The 23,077-nt window shown below is 38.4% G+C and overlaps 1 protein-coding gene across 1 annotated transcript in view; it reads left to right on the top strand.

Annotated features, from left to right (window-relative positions):
* The first annotated feature begins 811 nt into the window (after positions 1–811).
* The window catches only part of stx1b (syntaxin 1B), a 53,929-nt gene continuing 31,663 nt past the window's right edge, over positions 812–23,077 (top strand). Inside the window, exons 1-2 of the mRNA XM_065286107.2 lie at positions 812–1,169; positions 22,610–22,684. Of these exons, the coding sequence (XP_065142179.1) occupies positions 1,140–1,169; positions 22,610–22,684 (105 nt within the window). The 5' untranslated portion in view covers positions 812–1,139. The remainder of the gene's footprint in view (positions 1,170–22,609; positions 22,685–23,077) is intronic.

Raw genomic sequence — 23,077 nt, 5'->3', positions numbered from 1 at the left:
ACGTCCCTAAAGCTGATTTGATTAATAAAAGAAGATAAAAAGATCCATAGCCTATAGGGTTTATAAATTCAAACACTTGGGATCAAGATGTGCAAAGCAACTACACGTGCCACTGTGTATAAAGAAAGGTTTTATTATAATAAAAAGTATAGTTACCATATTTTGGCATTGATTGCCATTTGAATTACCATAATTTTAGCACAAATATCATGGTTTAGTTTAGTGTAGAGAGATCATGCTTTAATTTATACTGGTTTAACTACCACAGTTAAACTATGGTTACTGTAGTAGAAGCAAGGTTAATTTAGTAAGAATATTTTTTAACTTTAATCTCTTATGGTGCAGAGCCTCAAGAACAGGTTTGATTCCTTTAAAACTATAACTAATAAAAGGTCTATAATATTTTGTGTGCAAATATTTATCCATCCATACATCATCTCCCTTTTCAAGAACAAACAGGTACGTATTCCTGGCAGTGAGAATTTTTTCATACCAAAAGCTGCCTTTATAAATTCTACAGGTTAGCACATTGTTCCTCAATGCGACATACCCATTTTCCGCATCAGATAAAATACACGCGCGTCGATCCTTTCGTCACGCCTGCGGTTCGTGCAAGGCGGTGGAAAAACCAAAAATCCGCCCCTGCCCTTTAATATTCCGCGTCAAGCAAACTACAGTTCCCTAGTTATCATGGGAAACGCGGGGCAGTGCGCGCTGCGGCGACGCGCGCTACAGAAAGCGAGATGAATGGGGGAGGGGCGGCAGGTGATGTGAAAGGGACGGCGAGGACCGGGCGGCGCATGCGCAGACGCGCTCCATCCTCTGCATCGCTCCCCTCCCCCCACCTCTTTTTTTGCAGCATCAGTACCGCGTTCGGAATCGCATTCGTGTGCTGGAGTCAGAGCGCGCTGCGGGGCATCACTGCACCGCCACGGAGGACGCACCATCACTGAACCAGGAACAGGGAGAAGGAGAGAAAAAGGCGTGAAATAGCGCAGAGGGGGAAACCAGGGCGCTCGGTTTTTTCTCAACATCACCCAAATCTGTGGAAAACTACAGGAGCCAGACGCTTGATATAATAAAGACACAAACGCAGCGGACATCTCAAGCGACGTTTTTGGCCAGCACGGCGGGGAAAAATGAAGGATCGCACGCAAGAACTACGAAGTGTAAGTCAATTCTCGCGTTTCCTCCATCATGATGCCCTTATCGCTCATCTCCTCCCTTATTCTCCGTCTCCTCACCGCAACCGGGCGTCAGCAGATGACTGCTGCTCGCTCACGGTTGAGCGTTTATGGGCACGTTACGAGTTTCAATATTTTTATCTCCTTTTTCCCTTTCATTTTATTCGATGACCACCACGATTGCTAATGTATCCGTAATACATACGTTCTGCTTTGATATAGATGCTCACACCCGGTCCATGTGTGATGGACGGCGTATTGATTTATCGAACAAATCGGGTTATATGGCGTAATTCGCGAAAAGAGCCCCCCCACATTAGCATGCATTGAAACGGACTACCTTTGATACATGTCGCCCAGGAGTGTGATCTAGGAACTGATGCGGACAGTTCAGCTTTATCCTTAACACCGATATGTACCATCTCAATATGCAATTCAATGATCTCCGCATGATTCATTATTAATACATATTTTTTTGCAAAACGAAAATGAAATGAATTTGGATTTGGCTGTCTGCTCTTACTTCTATCACACACTGAAAAGGGCTCTGCACCAGGGAATTTTATGAGTACCCCTACTACATCTCCATCCTCTATCCTGAATACATGTAGACGCATTGGAATTATTAAGTGGGATGTGCGACTATTGCAGCATGCATTGTTTCATTCTTTGCCGCTATATTAAATATGAAATGCGTTTATGGGTGTTATATTGTCGCATGCATCGTCCGATGGGGCTAAATGAATACAACATGGCCGCCAAAGTATTTCTATTTGTGGTCGAGACGGTCTGCGATCATTTTATTTTTATATTCCCAGTAAAGGTGGGCCTTCTGGCTTCAATGCGTCGCCCAGCCTCCATGCATTTTCCGTCGCCGGAGATCAATGAAATATCTTAAAGGAAACGCCTGAACCCAGTGCACTGCACTTATTAGTGTGTGTGTGTGTGTGTGTGTGTGTGTGTGTGTGTGTGTGTGTGTGTGTGTGTGTGTGTGTGTGTGTGTGTGCGCGCGCTTGCGAGGGAGACTATATAGACACGTACATTAACATGTTCGTACTGGATAAAGTTGCCCACGTTTCTATAAAGACATGCACCCCGGTGACACTGGAGTGAGAGCTGGGTGAGCATTAGGTGAGCCACTTGCAAGTCAATCGGAATGAGTCGAGCCCTCCCTTATTCTCTCCGGAGACCACTGCAGACCCGGAGCATCTGATAACAACCTTTTCTTATCAGACGTAGCATAGTAATCTACAGATAATTGGATTGACTGATTTCGCAATTATAACTGATGCGCGCACGCATTCCCCAAACGACGCGCGCACCAGACTCCGGCGTCTCCACGCTACTTTTAAACATATACGTTATTAGTCTTGCTCGTGGAACGTGTTAATAGCTCAACGCGGATCTGATGCGAGATGATTGGGCAGTAATCACATTTTATGTAATCGTCAGCATCACAGTGACGTAGTGGTCGCGCGGTGAGGGAAATGTATGGGTAAACTGTGGGCGTGCGCAGGGCGCGCGTGTCTGTGCATAGCGGAGACAATCAAGGATAAATCACAGATTTCACTGACCTTGCCCTTTTCAGTTTTGGCTTGCATCTGTGACTGTATCTGTCATCTCCGGGGCTAAAGAGGGAAAGATTTTATTTGACATGATTAAGTGATGTTGAATGAGATAATTGTGGCCTTCAGTATTTTTCTCGTTAAAAGTTGGAGATACATTATTTTCCATGGTGGCCATCCGGTTCAACTCAACCCTTGACTTCACAATATATTGATTGCTTTAATAGCACTTCCTTAGTAGTTTTCTATACATCATAAATGTATATGTCATATTGAAATTGCCTTTGCGTTCCACAAACGTGACCCTGTCCGTGAAATCTTCAACATGATCTTACTCAGTCAATATTAAAGATATCAAGGTTATATATTCACAGAATGTTCTTTACATTAATGCAGAAAACAGTAAATAACACAAAATTACTTAAGCTGGGATTTCACTGGGAGTCACATATGGTATAAAACGGTGCACTACAGAAACTTATATGCAACAGAAAGGTGTTGTGGATGTTAAAGATTTCTTATAGAAGCTAACCATATTTAAACAGTGTAGTTTATATAGTGTAGGTAAGTAATTTCATATGACTGCACTTATATTCTTTTATGGGCCCGTATAGATTCCTCGTAGCAGCTATCAGTGATAGGCTGTGCTTAAGATTGTGGACTATATATTACAGTACATTTAAGAGATTAAATAACATGGACAAGAGCTCAGATTGATCATTCTCCACCCTCATGATTCTGTTTAGTCAGAAATAAGGAAGTATTTTCACAATGGGCAGTCTTTGAAAAAGCAGACACAGATTATGTCATCTTGGCAATAGATTTGCTCAAAAAGCATGACATTTAAACACTAGTGTTTTAAATAAACTCCTGATGCTAAACATGCACAATGTATTGATGTACTCGACTGTGCTGTCCTTGAGAGAGAGACAAGGTTGAACATCTCTGTCTCTCTTTTCTCTTTTTATCCTTCTTAGGAAACACGCTTTAGGTGCTAAGATGCATTTAACTCTTATTATAAAAAGGTTTATTGCATATTATTTCCTGATAAGACCTGCCTGAATGTTGTTGCTTGCTTGTCAGATTAATGTTAAATTGAAGTGGGTTGATTTATTTATATAGTATGTAGTCAGTGTACTGTTAAAATCTTTCTCGAATCAACTGTAATAAGAGCACTGTATCATATATGATACGGATGCTGCAGGCCACTTGAAAGAAACTTGGTTTGATTGGTTGAGTGCATTAAAATTAAACAAACAAGCAAGTGAAATAACACATGCAAATGAGTAAGTACCAATAAATGAGTATTTGTGCTCGCAGTTACCGACTGTTGCCGACTGAGGAATTTGATAATACAGAACAGAAGATGACATAAAGAATGAGTTTCATTAACTTGATACGTGCTGCATCTTTCGAAGAGAAGTCCACATAGCCTCATACATTATAAATGTGTATTATTTGATACATCAGTGCTGTCAACGTGTGATATGCGTTTTTAATAATTATGATATCTCGATTGTTTTGTGAGAAAACTACAGGTTGGCATCCCAAGTTTTTACATACTTGAAACACCAGGAAGTCATAAATTTGTAACGTCACTCACAATATCTCGCTCGGTTTTGTCCAGAAAAGCGATAGGTCAGACACATTGTGCTAATTATTGATGATAATTGAGTGCTAATGGAACCCATACACAATGCATTTTAGCCACTTCAAAAATGCTCACGGCCTGTAAGGGACCTCTAAACTGGAAAAGGCTACAGATTAAGTTCTCATATGAGCAATTTCAGCATTATGGATACAACATTTGCAGTCAAAACATGAAATATAATTTCTCAGAGAATGTATTTATTACTGAACTATCTGTTTTTTTCCTAAACCCCCCATGATAGATTCCAGACATCAGAAAAGTCTATACTTATGTTTTTATTTTGGATGCATGCATTATGACAAAAAAGAGAAAGTTTTTGGGAGACTCCATCCTTTGAATTGTATAAATTGAAATGCACAAACCATTTTATTTAATAAAAAAATCTATTATGAGGGAGAAACAAGACTATAGATGTGACACTTCTCCATCATAGAGTTGACAATTATGAAATGTGCACATATGTTAAAAGGAAAGCCACCGTTTTTCAATATTTTACCATGTTCTTACCTCAACTTAGATGAATTAATATATACTAGGGCTGGGCAAAAAAATATAGATTTTTCAATTAATCATTTAAAAAAAAAAACAAATCGATTCTCAAAGAGCAGAATCTATTTTTTTCTTTCATATTTATTTCCGCAAACTTTTTTGCCTTGCGCGATGTTACCAAGGAGGGAGAGGCGAGGTTTTCATTCATTCATTCAGCGCTTAAAATTGCAGTTTTAGGTGCTTCATCGACGTTGATGGCACTTTCACATAAAAAGTCAGAGGTATGAAAGCATTTTAGATTTTGCAAACAAGACGACAACGATGGTGTTGTCGCTTTTAATTTCTTTTTATAAATTACACACTTGTAAACTGCTGTTCACTGTTCTTTTTAATTAAAATAGTATTTGCATTAAATCTATATTCATCGAGTTGAATCGAGTATAAAAACCGACGAGAACCAAAATCGAAAATTGAATCGAGAATCGCAATCGAATCGATTTGATAGCTTGTGAATCGGAATCGAATTGATCTGGAACATCTGAATCGATACGCAGCCCTAATACATACCTATCTTTTTTCAATGCGTGCACAGTTATTTTTTTGTACAGTGCTTCTTGAATGTGTTAGCTTTTAGCCTAGCCCCATTCATTCCTATGGCTCCAAACAAAAGTGGGGGACGGAGCGTCGGTCTCTCTCGCGCACTGTTGCTTGTTCGGCGCCTCATAGACAGGGCGGAGGAAAGACAGTGCGGCGGAGAAATTATAAAAAACAGCAAAGGTAGAGGAAAACCACATGTCAGTGTGGCGACACGCTTATGCTTTATGGAGCGACGACAGCGAGAAAAAAAAGTTTCTAGAACGAATAAAAAACTCCAATGATATTAAACAAAGAAATAAAACGTTGAGAGAGAGAGTTGTATGAACGCTTTTCCCCGTCATGGACCTGTATGTTAAATCATCGCGCCGTAACTCTCCTGCTGTTCTGTACTGCGCGCTCCAGCTCATGCCAAGCAAGGAGACGCGCGTGCCCGGCCCAACATACAGTACATCATACAGTAAGTGCCGCCTGTTGTTGCATAAACATCCTCTTACATTTTTTAAGGCGAAGTAATGAATGGTGTATTTGCATTTTGCGCGGGAGTAGAAGACGCATCTTCCGTTTTCACAAGACGCATTTATGTGGCCAAATGTAAATGGAACAGTTTTAACAAATGATGTGTTTGATGACAAATATGTATCTTTGAACTGCCAATATGTACTTTTGAAGTACTAAAATGCACTTTTTGGTAAAGGTGTACCTTTTTGAAAGGGTACTGTCCAGTGACAACTTTTGTACTTTTATTTCTGAGAGTGTACTCATATACTATCTTTTTGATCCCATCAAGAGAGGCTTCTTGATGTGAAATGCATCATAAAAAAGTCTATATATTTGGCAGATGTAAAGCAGACATGTGTAATTTTTTGTGTTAGTCCATTTTTATTTTATTTTATTATTATTGTAACAGCTCAGGTGTGTTCAAGGAGCAACATGTTTGTGCAATTTCTTCTCTTTTAGTTCTGTTTTGAATAAGGGGTTGGAAATGAATGCTTTTCTTGTTTTTTGTTTTTTATCCGATTCATCGATTAATCGAACAAATAATCGACAGATTCATCGATTATTAAAATAATCGTTAGTTGCAGCCCTAAAATATGTAACTACTCATCTTTAAATAGGGAAAACATGAAAATGTTTGGTGGCTTCTAAATTAATCCCTGTTTGGAGCATGAATGGGGCTAGGCTAAATGCTAACACATTCAAGAAGCACTGTACAAAAAAATAGGTATGCATTAATGCGTCTAAGTTGAGGTAAGAACATAGTAAAATAATGAAAAACGGTGCTGTTTTCCTTCAACTATGGAAAATAATAAAAATCCTTTAAAAACATTAAACAGAGACTTTAAACACACCAATTATTTACTTATGAAAAATCAGTGTGGTTAAAAACTTTTTAAGGTTGACATTTGCATGGAATTGCCCATATATAATAGATTTTATACAATATATTTAAAAGACAGGTATATACTCGATTCAAGTTTCAAAATAGTGAGGGATTAATTCTCTGCACAGATGGAACATAAGCAGGGAACAAACCCCCAGTAGCCTTTGGGACGTGCCGCAAAAGTATCTGAACGATAAGAGCAGCTGACTGCAGCGAGAGCTCAGCTCACAGGGAAAGTGAACGCAGTGGGTGTTTGTCAGCCTGCGGGTCGGGTACAGGTAGATAATAATAAATAGAGGATGGAGATGAGGAGAGGACTGTACGACTATATGGCCAACAACAACCTATGCAACTTAGAGGTCATAGCAGGTCACGTTTAACAAGAACACCAGACAGAGTCAGCGGTGACTAATAAAAACACTTCAGGTACAGCGAGAGCTTGATTTCACATCTCATAGTGGAAGATGTGGCGACAACAGCGAACCACTCCGGCTAGTCATGGACCGTTGCAGGAAGCTGGAAAGGAGGAGGGTCGAACAGGTTCAAATGAATGAAGACGCTGTGCTAGCAGATGGAGTTTGAATCGTAAAGCCATTTTGTTGGGAGGTAAATGACGGCTTAGGGATTCGGTTGTGGGGTTAATGCTGTAAATTAATGGAAGGTAGATTTGCTGATGTGCAAAAATTGGGTAAAACGGCTTTCTAATTCTATAAAATGAATTTCGTGTGCTGATGCTTTACAGTTGGGTCGGTAGCATAAACTGATTTTGTTGGTTCTTTGGGCATAAATTGGAGATGCTGAGCGGTATGTAGTGTAGTGTGGATGGATACCCAAGATTAAACTGAAAATTAAATGTTTCCACATAACTTAATAGTATTTTTTTCGAGTTTAATGTGGTTGTAACTTAGTAACAGTTACTGCCTATAAAGTTTTTTAGTAGACTCTATAATAAACAGACATCAAACTGGTTCGTTTGATTATGAAGTTTGGACGTCACATAATTGCACATTTCTTCTACCCTTTACGTCAGTATTTAAAGCATCACTATTAAACATCAAACTAGTCGAGCATACTAATTAGCATGTGACTCAGGTAAAACAAAACCCATTACGCATGCTAAAATCACTGTAACGTCTTTAATGGCTTACTGCTTAACCACTTAAATTATCTGTAACATTTAAACAATAACGTTTTGTGGATCATTATCTCCAGTGACCAAAAAAGCCCTGGGATTTGACACGTTTTTGGATCTCTGAGCTGCACAGCGCCCCCTTTAGATTGTCATGTTTTTCAGAAATAGCAACATTAGGCTTTGGTTTTAGTTCAGTTGGGCATATGGTGAGTGGGAGTGAGCTATGTAATGGTTGTTTTTTTGTATGACTTTATTATTGTAATTTGTGCCATGAAATGAGTTTGAATGTTTGTAGGTACTGCCTCATATCTGGTTATATAAATGTCCTCGGTGATCTTGCAACGCAATAACAATTAAACCTTAAGTGTAGAGATGAAAATCATAAGGAATTTAATGTTTCTGGATTTGATTGTGACTCTCTACGATTCCAATCATTAACAGTATTTTTAGTATCTGAACTTTACTACTTTTTGGTCAAATATTTGTATATGCCCTTCTGAATGAAATGAAACTTCACATTTGAAACCAGTCTGTGATTACAGTGATTGAGTCTGAAGTTCACACAGTACAGTAACAGTTTTTGCTTCATTCTGAGTCGGACATGATGAATGTAATGGCTCGCGGTTCAGTGAACAATTCGCTCCGCCCGATTCAGTCAGTGAGTGACTCATTCCCTGATTCAAACCCATATTCACGAAACGTTTTTATTTTTTTATTTAAGCCCTATTCGGACGGGATTAGTTTTACAGGGGGACCTCTGAGAAAATCGTGCTTCTCAGAGATCCTCTGTGTCTTTAATCCCGTCCGAATCGGCCATGTCTGTGTTTTTCTCTGACGACCTCCGTAAGAATTCCAGAGCAATTTACCTACTGTTTTTCGCCGAACTCAGAGGTCCTCTGAGAAATTTAATCCCGTCCGGATGCAAATGTCTGTGTTTGCCCGCAATATCTTTTGAAAACGCGGTTCATTCGTGTTTTGGCCAACGTGATCTGCCGTAAGGTCTTACTAATGCGCGTATTTTATTTCCTGAGTTGCATTCATTCAGATATGGATGTTTTTTCGTATTCGGCAAAATAAAATAATTAAATCAAGACGAGCTGAATATCAAACACTGTTAAGACTGGCCACTGTAATATCATTAACGTTATAAGAAACTCCGTTCAATGTTGTTCAACTCCGGAATGTTAATGTTAATTAAGATACATTAATATAATAAATTGTTATTTATCATTATTTCTTCATTTCTTTGGGTTTATTATAAGCAGACACGTGCTCTTCTGCAACGCCCAAATGCATGAAACAGACACTCCCATCTCTGGAATAGCCTGCATCATTTTAATCCCGTCCGAATCGGTACATAAAATCACAGACGTCCTGGGGGACACGTTGAAACTCAAACGTTGTTTGAAAAACTAATCCCGTCCGAATAGTGCTTTTGACACAATAGCAGTTGACTGCTATTGCATAACATTTACTAATGAGTAAATAACATTTATACTGTTTTGTATGCAAGATTTTGTCATGTTTTGTTCAAACGTTTCTGATGAAACATTGCCTAAATGCTGGGTTAAAGTGGACATATCATGAAAAACTGACTTTTTCCATGTTTAAGTTCTATAATTGGGTCCCCAGTGCTTCTATCAACCTAGAAAATGTGAAAAAGATCAACCCAGTAACTTGGTTTTGGTAAATCATTCTTTGCAAAAAATAGGTAATAAAAATTTGGCTCCCCCTGTGATGTCAGAAGGGGATAATACCACCCCTTAATCTGCACTAGCACTGCCATTTAGTGAAGAGATCAACTCATTTGAATTTAAACCCAAAAAATTTTGCTCACACCTACAACAAAGTGGCAATTTTAACAACATTAATAAATTATCTATATGGTATTTTGAGCTAGAACTTCACATACTTTTGGGACAACAACGTTTTTTACATCTTTAAAAAGTCTTTTCAAAATGTTTAAATTTGACCCACCAATGGGTGAAACAACCCAGCACAGGATAAATTTCATACCCTTTGGGTTAAATTTGTCCCTATTTTACCCAGTGCTGGGTTAATAATATAACATTGGTAATTTTTAGAGAGTAGGTATTTATTTAAAATGTAAACATTTTAAATTACATTTAATGATGTAATGTGATCAGAAAACTGTTAAATGTTATTGGATAATTTTATATGATTTTGTGTATTGTTTCAATAGTTATGACTATAAATGAGAACACTATACACTTTCAAAAATCCAGCGTTGGGTCAAAAAGGGACAACGCTAGCAGTTGGGTAAAATTAACCCTGAAAATGTTTTTATTTCACCCAACAATGGGTTAAAACAACCCAGCATTTTGGTTTGAACAAACCAGGCATACATTGACTTATGCTGGGTTCGTCCCTTTTGACCAAACGCTGGGTTTAAAATAACCCAGTATTTTTAGAGTAGTTTCTTATTGAGAGCTGTTGTTTTGAAGCATTTTCATAATGCAGATAGAAATATTGGTCAATTAAGGAACTCACCATTAAACGTGAATTTAAACTTTAGCTGACCTCAACAAAAGTCATTTTAAGGATTAGATCAAGTAGAACTACAGTAGATCCTTTAAGTAACAATTCCAGGTTACTCTGCACGTATGTGTTTTGGTGACCTTTGGAGTAGTTGGGTTTTTCGGGGGAAAGGCTTTGCAATTACAGAGGAATTGATAAGTGGGGACATCTGTCAATAACGCCATTAGTATTGATCCATTCTTTCATTGATCCACTGATCCATCTGACCTGTCCTTTTCATTTTCAAACGATTGTCACCAATTAAAATGTATTAGTTGACTGCATTATTCTTAAAGATGAATATATGAAAATGTTTGTAGCATCTTCTTCTAAACTTTCAGTCAAATCTTGATTTGGTCCAACAAGCCCAGATTACACTTACAGGATGTTACTGTAAGTCTGGAGCTTTTATGCTTGTATGTCATATGTCTATATTCTGTTTACCAATGAAAATCTGTTGTATTAGACGTCTAAAATCAGACTTCGATTGAGGCTGTTAATTACAGGACAGGCTGTAAGAATGAATCACACGTTTCCTTTTCAGACCAGCATTGATTTAATTGCATTCAGTCCTGCCCACAAAACACAACCCTGAGGGCTATTTTATTAGATCTGCAAGATTTGATATGATTTAAAAGTTACGGGAGGATTTCTTCTGTAAATTGACTGCAGACTGTGGATGAGTCAGCGTGTTTGTCGTTTATTCTCTGGTGGTGTGCTGTCATTGGACGCAGACAGTTTTTTTTTCGAAGCAGAGTCATTACGAGGTAATGTGAAAACCAGTGACTATTGCAATGAGGAAAAAAGGAAGCAGTTTTAAGAACGGTGTGAGGTTGAAATGTCAGCCTCAGTCTCGTAGCAAAAAATTATATAAATAAAATGCCAAAATTGTCTTACATTGTCAAACAGAAGTTCCAAGTACTATCACTGGTTTTAGATTACAGGAGTAATATCGGTTGCATATCAAGTGTGTGTATTGTGTATATTTCATTATCAAAATATCATATAATCCTGTTCTGTTTTACACTGTGGATTAGCTTTTCCATTCTTGGTCTTGTTGCAAGCACAGTAGTTTAAATAGTAGATTTGGAAGACTATATGTCGTCCCTGTGTTTATCGAAAGCTATTAGGTTTACAATTTGTGTGCTTTTAATCGTCATATTAACGTTATAACGTTTTTATAACGCCGCCAGTCGTTAAACAAGTCACCATGAAACAGAAGTAGCGATTGTCTTATTTTCCCCATGGTGGCGTATATCCGAGTGAAACAGCTTGTAAAATGAAAAAAGGTAGGGCTGGACTTGAATTCGTCGATCGACAACTGATTGGATCGTTTGAAGTTGGGTCATGATGCTATTTGCTAATCTCTCCATTCTTTTCACGGACCCCACCCACCTGCCATTCCATATTATGGGAAGTAAAGAGAGATCGAATCAAGGATTTTTTTTTAATAATGAAGCTCACTGATAAGTCATTTGTAAAAAATACCCCAATATTCCAAAACAAATTACAGTTTTTCATTTCAATTTCACTGCGACTTAAAAAATTATCTGCGTGCCATTTTGTTCGCGCTGGTAAACTGACTGCTCCGACTTGCCGTAGGGTTTGCAAACCCAGAAGAATAGGGGCTATGCAGATGAGCAAAAAAATTTGCATTTTGAGTGACATTTACTTAACGTCTATTTGCATTTGGCGTTATTTGAACATGTTGTCGCATATGACATTAACTTATTTAAGAGCGTTATAAAAAACAGTGTTTTAACGTTAATACGCTGATTAAAAGCACGCAAATTGTGAACCTAACGGCTTTCAATATTGCAAACTCTTAATGACCTGAAGGCTTTATCTTACACCTGGTGCAATGCGACACCAGACACAGCGCAATTGTTAGTTTCAGCCCGACGCAGTTATCATTTTTACGTGACACCCTCATGTGTAAGGTTGTGACGATGCATCGCCTTTCCCATTAAAAATACCTTTTTTGAAATCGATTCTGAATCGCAAGGCTCCGATTCTGTGTTTCATGCACAGCTTGTGATAGGGATCGACCGATATGGATTTTTCAGTGCCGATGCCGATACCGATTTTTGTTTCATCGGCCTTAGCTGATAACCGATACAGGCTGCCGATTTTCTTGAGCCGATATTTGGAGCCGATACTGCTTTTGCTCACTAAATTTACATCATAAAAATGACACAATGACGATGCCAAATGTTACAAGTGTCAATTTTAAAAACGTAACATTTATTTAACTTAAAAAAAAACTATATTTAACAAATAGTAAAAACATGTGAGGGTGCTATGGAACCATCTTTCAATGTTGTCATGGAAAGATTGGTTGTTTTTAGTCACATGACCTGCTATCGCCTGCGGCTTTCAGCACTCTGTCTGTTAATAAAGGCGAAAAAAAATGGCGAACACGGAAGCCACGTATCGGCCGATGCCGATACACATAAAACTTGCAAATATTGGCCCAATATATCGGCCGGGCCGAAATATCGGTCTATCACTACCAGCGTTGGGGGTAACGCATTACAAGTAACGTGCATTACGTATTAATATTACTTTTTTGAAGTAATGAGTAAAGTAACTCATTACTTTTTAAATGTACATGTTAATATTTAAGTTATTTTTTTAGTTTAACTAATTCGATAAAAAATATGTACTGAATTACACTAAACGTAGTCACATTATACTCTATGCGTACACGCATGTGGGAACAGTTTGAGTCAGAAACTGAGATGGCAGGCCAGAGCTCGACATTTTTGTAATGAAATATGCAATTTCTTAATGGAGAACTTTTCAGTCATAAAAAACACCTGCAAAGCCTGAAAGAGATCAAGCCTCAGACACAAAAAGTAACGCAAAAGTAATGTAACCATTACTTTCCATGAAAAGTAACTAAGTAACGCAATTTGTTACTTTTTTTGGGAGTAACTTAATATTGTAATGCATTACTTTTAAAAGTAACTTTCCCCAACACTGATCACTACTCTGTGATCAGTATGAAGTCCTTATCAGTCTAAAATCACTATGAGTTTGAGTCGTTTATAACGTGCATTTAAAAAAGCAACACTCGTCAAACACAATCATTCAAAATATTCTTTATTATCATGAAAATACCTGAAACAAGAACAGCGATATAAATATTCCTGTAGACATTTCCTGAAATAGCGTTTGTAATGATTACTTCTTCTGTGGCACAAATGAAGTTTCTGCACGAGAGTGCCCTCTGGCTTTTGGATGTGGCAGAATTTCACCGTAATTCATTAAAATGTTTTCATTTAGAAAACGCGCATTTGCACCATTAATTGTCACAGCCCTACTCATGTGTGACCTTTTATTAGACTCATTCATATAACATCCAACTCAATTGATTTTTGACCGCATTCTTGTTTTAGAGCTTCCTCGTATTAACATATATATAGTTTCAGTTCTTTGACAGAAGACTTTAATAGCTTGTTCACTGTCTCTTTGGTCTGTTGTTATTAGCCTCGGTTTATGGCACAATTGAACTGGGGATAACCCCGTCCCTTGGGTGAAAAGGAAACCACATTGTGTACTTTTAAAAGACAACACAAAGCCCAGAAAATACACACACTAATGCATCATGCACCATTCTCTATTACAGGCTCTATTATCCAACATACGTTTTCATAGCTACATCTTTCCGCCATGAAGCGCTTTACTCGAGCAACATGCACCACCTCGTGCTGCTAAACTCTATCCCAGAATACACCACTCCACCAATCCAAGGGTTAGAAAGAGAGGGAATGTGATTTACGTCCACTTCGGAAATATAATCACATTTCCCACCATTTCTCGCCGTTTCGTATGTTTGTCAACAGCACCTAATGCAGTATTACGAGGGTAAAGGAGGTTACTGTCTAATAGCATAACCGGAGGTTTGAGAGTTTGATGGCCATCCTCAGCACAGATGGGCCGTCGGCAGGGATGCAGGATTCTGACATTGTCGCATTACTCCCGCACCTGGTTTTCCAAAGCATTATTCCAATGCTGGCATGGATCTGGTATACTTTTAGGAGACCCTGTATCCATGGTCAAAGGTCTTTCTAAATCTCCTTTTTGATGACAACTTATTCCAAATCATTCCGGCTTTTCCTCCCCCACCACTCCCTGTCTCCCTGTGGAGGTCTCTCTCTCTCTCTCTCTCTCTCTCTCTCTCTCTCCCATCCCCCTCTTATTGCACTTTCCTGACCCTCCCCCCTACAGCTGCACTCCTCTCTTCCTCTCGATTCTCATTGCCACACGCTCATGCATGCTCGCTTTTGCTTCCTAAGCATCCTCACTATCCCTGCATCCCTTCCAAGGGCTTTTCTTCCCATTGCACTGTGGATGAATGAATCAAATTATGAAAAAAAATCGATGGAAAACCCCACTTGAGCAATTCAGTACCACCTTACTTATGAATGCAAATTCATATGTCATGATTTCTGGAAGAAAATATGGCAATTTTTCAAGGGGGCAAATTTAATAACAAAAGCTGTCATATTTCAAATTAAATATAGAGGTATTTACGTATAGGTTAAGCTTTTTTGGAAGTTCTTTTTATATTATTTCTCATAATTAATCCTAATGATTTTTTTCTAAATATAAAACCTTATTTTCCAAAAAATAAAAAACGACTAAGTTGAAAGGAGATGCAGAGACTCATGCTTGCATGTGTGTTTGTATTCCAATCACTGTGTGGGTACAGCAACGCCTGCAGTATAATATGAGGACAGTGTTATTGCAAGCACAATGTCACATCCCCTCGGCTGCACCACCCACCAATCTGTAAAGCTGCCTTAAAACATCGCGCATTTGGAAAAGCGCTAGAAACAAAACCGTTCTAGACAACAACGACAAAATGGCTTCCTGGTTACGGTACATTTAGTTTAAAAACAGATGAGTAAGATCCAAATTTCAATTTTTCATTTGGTTGCAACATTTCTTTCGTTATTGGAAATTGTGCGCAGGGTGAGTTGTAAATTCTGGGTCACTAAATCTCGCGAGTATCGTAATAGACTCGGACTAGCAGGATTGGCTCGATACAAGATGATAGCAGTGCCAACAAACTTCATCTTATCTTGACAGCATAAAGGGAATCCTTCAATAATTTAAAGGTTAAGAACGGAGTCCAGCTCTGTTTATTCTGATTTATACCAAGCTGTGCATACAGGAAACATTACTGACTTTCTATATAGTAGGCAAGTCAATTACCTGAGCCAGTTATACCTCTTGAGATTCTTGGTGAAATAGGGCAACAGGATGCCCTATTGGGATTTTTCACAGTTTGATTCTGAAATCATAGTACTACAATTATAGTACACAGACTACACACAATGAGGAAAATGAAAATGGTGATTCTTAGTTTGACAAAAAATGAAAGCTTTGAAAGGTTTGTCAAACGCCACACCAATATACATATAGTCCTGTTGAAAGGCATGGTTTTTAATACCAGTTTTCTGGATAAATAGCTAAATAGCTTAACCAGTAAGACCATGCCGGTTAACCAGTATTAGATCAGCAGCAAACAAACACTAAACCAGCATTGATATTTATTGTGAATCAATCACATAACTTCTCATAGCCCATATATTTTGCTGACATAAAAGGCTTCACGTCCAGTCAAACACAAAGGTGTAAAAATTATCTTGGTAGAAGCAACCTCACCCAAAACTGACGGATTCCAGCATGGACAGATTGTATGATTGCCCTCAAGGAAAAGTATTCAAGGTAACCAAAAATATGACCCAGATCAAATTAAATATGGGTTTGTGTATATACAAAATTTTACAGTTTCGTTTATAATAGATCTTTGCAGTTAATTTCAATCAATGTATTACCTTTTATGATTTTAGAAATTTTTTATACTTTATGTCCAATGTGAAATCTGAAACAAAATCTGGGGTTGGTCATATGTGACCCTGGACCACAAAAAATAAGTAGCACAGATATATTTGTAGCAATTGCCGAAAATACATTGTATTGGTCAAAATAATAATTTATTTATCAGTAGTAGTCTAAGTGTTGCTAAGGACTTTAAAGGTGCTCTAAGCGAATTGACGCGTTTTAGACCATAAACATTTTTTTGTTACATACAGCAAACAACTCCTCACTATCTGCTTGCTGCCTGTCCGCTGATCAAACTGTAAAAAACGCGATCTCTGTAGACAGCCCAGGCTTCACAAACGGCAATAACAACATAGTGGCCAAACCTAGCATCACAAAACAAAACAAAGTGTTCCAGCCAATAAACGACAAAAAGGATTTTGGGGTGGGGGTTGGGCGCGTTCATGAAAGCACAGAAGGGAGGGGGAGGGGTAGGAGTTAGCTACGCTCCGTCTGTTTGAAAACAATTCAAACGTCAACAAAAACTAACGTCTCGCAGATTCGCTTAGAACGCCTTTAAAAGCGATTTTCTCAACAATTAGATTTTTTCACCCTCATATTCCTATGTGTTGTGTGTTAATCAGGATAACACAAAACAATGTGTTAAAAAAGGTCAAATTTACTGGTTGCACATGTGCGCCTGGATGTAAAATTCAGTGGCACACTCTCAAATTTTAGGGGCAAACATCCGTCTTGGATATGAAATTGTTTAACACCAAAAGTTGCTCTTTTTTTTTAAATAAACTTGCGTTCACAACTACTTCGAACACTATCTAAGGCTGCATTGAAAAGTAACTTCGTGTCCACTGTCGTGTTGGATAAACAAAACTGCTTCGGTGTGTCGCATAGACGTCGTCATTGTCTTGCTACCCCATTCTGTGATTGGTTCCCTATTTCAGGGGCAAAAAAGGCCCATAGTTCCCATGCTAGACTTGCAGCGTGAATAAATTTGCGTGCAAGGCAGCATGGGGAAACCCAGGCTAATCTCTAGCCTGGTCCAACCAGACTCTCGTACATTCATTTCACTTATACAGAGAGTCTGGCCACGCTCCATTGCAAAGCGTTACTTCCGTTAAGGAGGGTCCTCTGTTGAAGTTTAAAACTATTGGATCTGCCCAGAGTCACTCTGAATCTGCCATAACCAATCGCTAACGTTTGGTCGTGAAGTATATCATGCACCGAAACCGGCCGGAAACAACAAGTCAGAATAATCAGACAAACAAAACTTAGCAAACCTGGTTCTTGCTCCGGCTTTAACTTCTGTATATTCGGCAGTTTTGCAACAACGGACCGAATAGCTTTTCTCACGTCTTTCTCCGCTGCCATAACTGAACTACAACTCAAACTGACGCACGACCTCAACGTCATCGTTCTTAGCCACCCCCATCTGTTCGCCGATTGGTCCTGCAGATTTTTGCAGGAGAAAACGAAACTCTACAGAGGGGTCCCAGACGTAGTACTGAAGCGAAATGAAAATTAAGCGGAAGCACGTAGGAGGGCGGAGCCAGGCTAGCTAATCTCTACCAAATACTACCATATCAATGAAAAGTTTATTAATTATTTCAAATTTCAAAAAATTTACCTTTATGACTGGTTTTGTGGTCTAGGGTCAAATTTGTGAACCAAAGTAAACAACTCTATAAGCAGATCAGAAAAATTATATTTAACTCATAAAATATGTGGTTCATTGACACAACATTCTGTACATTCAGCCTAAAAGCAAAACTAAAAGTGCATCTTTAGAAAACCTGCTAAGATGAGCATCTGTTAAAACCGATTCAGCCATTGACTTTGTAGGCAAATAGACTATTATGACCTTGAGTTGCCATTTTGCATTGGATCTGTCATAAGTCAGGAAATGAGTAGATGTGACATAGCCCAGAGCAAAGCTTAGTGTTTTGAGGAAACGCCATTATAGAACATGAGTAATGTCAAAAAGAACACTTGGGATGTATATATATATATATATATATCAAATGTATCTATATTTGGGTTGGATTAAAAGAAATGTCTGTTTGTCCTACACCAACCACGAACCATAAAGGACATTACTTCGTTTTGTGAATTGTGAACATAATGTCCATAGATAGTCCTATTTTACCCTTCAGTCCTAAAATTAGTACTGAAAAATTTACCTTAAAATAAAAAATCTGTTAACCCCATGCCACCCTCATATTAACATTATACCATGGTGTCAATTTCTGATTTGTAAAACCAAATATTAGTTTGTGGATATTTTCCAATAATCAGAGTTCATAAAAAATACAAATAAAATTATTAATAAAAATGAATTGGTATGAATAATTTTATTTTCAGGAAAATAGACCTTCATAAGTCTTCAATCTGTTCCACACCCACATATTTTTAAGTAATATTTCTTAAAAATGTCTCCCTGACAAACTCTTTCCTAGAGAAGAATTTCTCCTTTTACCCATCCACAAAAGAGATGAAAAGGGATACAAATTGTTTATTGGTACTCCACCGTGACCCCAGTCTAACATCGTAGGAGATTTATCGTCTCTGAACTCTTCCCCCAGACCTTATCTCTGCCTCCCAGCTTTGTAGACATAAAATGTGTCTTCCGAAATCAGCCATCAAGCACCCACACACAGTCTCGCTGCTAGGACGCTTCAATGTCTCAATTCAGCACTTAAATTCAAAAATCCACAGGGCCTTCCCTACGTTTGCTCCTGAAATCTGTTGCTATAGAATTTTTTTGTGAAGGTCATAAGAGACCCATACTGCAGTAGCATAGACATACACGGCACAGGGGAGCAAAAGCCACTCCCCATGAAACCAGATGCTGAGGGGGCAGGGGGGAGGCAGGGCTTGGGAAGGGAGCGGCCAGATAAGAGGAGAACCAGGCGAGTAAACATTAGGGAGGCCGATGAGACAACACAAGAGCTGCTTTTTGCTGCTCTGTCATTGTGCTTTGACATGCGATTCTGCTGTTGTGGGGAAATGCATAGAATCTGGTGGTTAAAATAGAAGTGGGTGGATGAAATGTCGAATCAATAAGTGATTGTCCTGAGGCTAAAAGTAGACATCAGATCTTTCACCTTTGCTCATGGGGGAAGGGACTTTATTGTCATTATCTGATGACAGGAGAATGAAAATAGCCTTCTGCATAAATTAGTTGCAGATAAGCCGGCCGGTGCATCCATCACTCATCGGATGGTTATGTCTAGCAAAGCGCTACTGTAAAATACCCCAAGCTGTTACCAATCATCTTCATGTAGAGTCCAAAAATCTAAGGTCCAGTTTTACTGAACAAGGTAAATAAGAGCGAAAGCGTAATTTCAAAAAAGTGCGGATGGGAAAGGAAATTTCCACATGATTTAAAGACAATGAAAAAATCGAATTTCCATAACAACCAACGCAATTTAGGAGATGCCATTAAATCATGGCGCAAATACTAGTAAACTGATGAACACAAACCTTATTAAATCCAGTGCTATATCATGGCAATTCATCCGTATTTTACGAGATTGCTAATTCGTATTAATTTGTACGACTACATTTATACATTTTGTACAATTTCCTTCAGCCCCTGTGACGTTGGGGTTAGGGGCGAAGTTTGGGTGTTCGTTATTGTTTTATTTATGATAATCCTAAGTTTTTTGTATGATTCACTTCGTATGAATTAATACGAATTATACCACGGGGATGTTGAATGCTTTATTTTGATTGGCTGAAAAATGTTTCATGGATGTTGATTATTTTTTTTGTAAACTGGACACCTAACTTGTCAAATGTCTTAAAAATAGGCACCAGAGCAATGTTTTTGGTAACTGTGGTATAAGTGAAATAATTGACTCCGGTCCTTTGAATTATTCGAAAATAATGCACACCCGCGGTGTAACCGTACTCCGCTTCACGGCGTGGCGCATTACCACCTGGGGTGTGCATTATGTTTTTATAATTCAATGGCACGTTGTCAATTATTCCTTACTTAGCTTACTCGTACTCACACAAATTCTCGTGAGATCAGTCTTGTAAATCACGTTGCGCGATTAATTTAAATATTTTCCTCCTATAAATTTTGTTTCTGAAAAGTAGAAAACTCCTACAAATGCAATAACAACAGTCGCAATAATTGTTCACTGCATGTCTTTGGTAAATTCTGACAGTAGTTTTTAATGCCAAAAGATAGTTTGCACTGGGGCAAGCTGTTAGTAAATTTGGTCCTAATGGTCGTTTCAGGAGGGAGACAAGCAAGGTGTGTGGACCGACTCTGCTATAACCGCCCACGTTTTGCCGTTTTCTGCACGTCTCCTATTGAAAATGAACTAGACACCCGTAACTGAAGCTTACCGTGTGAAAAGCCCAACATGATCTCACAAATTTCCCTGAGTCATGGGATATTTTGCTCATTTATCCGTGTCATTGTACCACGGACTTTCTTTTCCGTGTTAGGTTCATGTATTGGTTACTCAATTGTTTTTCCTATTTTTAAACCATTTGGGTTTGGGGTCAGATTTGGGTTAGGATGTCACTTTAACTATTGGTTTATACTATTTTTTCCAGATTTGTAAACAATTGTCACCTGACGTTAGGGTTAGAGTTGGGTTTGGGTTAGGATGCTATTTAATGTTACAGAAAGTCGTTCTAACCCCAAACCCAAGCGAGAATGGTAAGAAAATAGGAAAAACAATTGAGAAACCAATATGTGAAACTGACACGGAAAAGAAAATCCATGGTACGGACATGAAAAAATGCAGAGATCCATGACAATGACATGGATAATTGAGCAAAATATTGCGTGACTATAACATGAAAATTCATGAAATCAGGTTGGAAACGCCCTTAAGTGTGGAGTCTTTTACTTTTATTATGAAAAGTATAATCTACATTTTGAGTGGAAAATTGTATGAGTTGGAAATGGCTGTAAAACTCTTTTGGGAGAGATTTTCATAACATGATACATTTTTTAGGTGTTAACATAGTCTGTCCTTTACTCCTTGCAAGTGTAATATCTGCACCTTGTTTCATTTTATTACATTTTTCATCACAGTTCAATACAAAAAAGCCTGTTTGAGGTGTTAATAAAAATACTCGACTCAAAACATCATTTTCATTTTATAGGCGAAATCAATAAGCCTACTTTTGCAGGGAATTGTAATCTCGGCAGATTTTCCAAGAACATTCCCACTACATCTCGTTAGGTTTTATTGAAAGCCCACGGAATTCCAAATTAGTCTTCCGGTAAATGGGCAGATTCCAGATCAATTTTCCGTCTGTCAGTTTAATGTATGTTTTCTCCATTATATACCTCTATAGCTCTTTAATAGGGTGGGAAACAGTTCGGCTGAAACGGATGCTATTGATTCCCAGGAGATGAGCAGAACTTTGGAGGGGGGATGGTCTTTACGGCTAGACGAACAGGAGAGACAACTTCCTATTCCATCCGGTGTGAATTGGCCGTACAGCTAATCTAAGAAAGCCCTCCAGCGATCCCCAATTCTCAGCCCAATATGTGAATACACCTAAATGATATTTTAAATGTGCCACTCATTTGAAAACATGTAATTTGCATTCATTTACTAGGCTGCCCTACTTTATGCTATATGAGAAACAGGAAAGTAGTATGGGTGTTAAATGTGATGCCGCCTTGAAGCCCAGTTGCATGGCCTACTGATATCAAATGTTTCTGGTCTATTATCTCTATACCGTCACGCTTTCGACGAGTGAGCCAATAAGAGTCAAGTCACCAAACGCAGCGGTGGATTAAGAATGATGATTATTCAGCATGGGAACGGGAAAACGTGGGACGAACCATTAATGCCTATCCGCTAATGAAAGATAAAGTTCTCGTGAAGTGCAGGGGTCTCGTATCACCCTAAAGGGGTTTGTTTTGCGATAACGACCAGCTGAATGTACATTATCCCACTTATTACTCAGCTACTTGCCACATAATAAATTCAAATTAAATACACAAAATATTGATTTGAGATTAAATATTTCATTAGTTATTTTATCATGTGAAACCTTTAAGGTGCACCAATAAAGAAGCTCGGATGAGCGGTCTGATATCACTAAATCTCCAGGTGTGAAATGGTCAATGTACGTTGGGTGGCACGATCGACGATTCAAAATCTTTAAAGAAAAGAATCTTTAAAGATGAAACATTAATTGCTTCGACGTTATTACAATCCTAACCGCTGTCTTGTTTTACAGGCTAAGGACAGTGATGATGATGAGGAAGTCGTTCATGTTGACCGAGACCACTTTATGGATGAATTCTTTGAACAGGTGAGTTTAACTCTGAGCAAATGTCAGAGGATTCAGCTACAAACATCCTGCACCTGTTGTTTCGGATAGGCACCACTGGCACTCGCTAGGTGCCCGAGGCGAGATAAGGCATGCTCAAAAGAATAAAGAAAACCATTTTTAACATATAATTTTAAAATGTAACATGTCAGTTTTGTTTGGCACCAAAAGAACACAGTTTCAGGTTAGGCAATTTGGGGAGCGCAAACTGTGAAGTTGAACTTACTGAACTGTGAATCACATCTAGCATCTTATAGAGCATACAAGGTCCATTTGTATAATTTAAAATCCACTTGGCAGAACATGTTTTGAATGGGCATGAATGTTACACATCTAAATTATGTCAAGCACTTTGTAATGCATAATCTCCTGACA

Source organism: Paramisgurnus dabryanus, chromosome 19 (genome assembly GCF_030506205.2).
Source record: "Paramisgurnus dabryanus chromosome 19, PD_genome_1.1, whole genome shotgun sequence".
Classification (NCBI taxonomy): Eukaryota; Metazoa; Chordata; class Actinopteri; order Cypriniformes; family Cobitidae; genus Paramisgurnus; species Paramisgurnus dabryanus.
The sequence above is the reverse complement of the archived record's forward strand: the minus strand, read 5'-3'. Positions and strand labels throughout refer to the sequence as shown.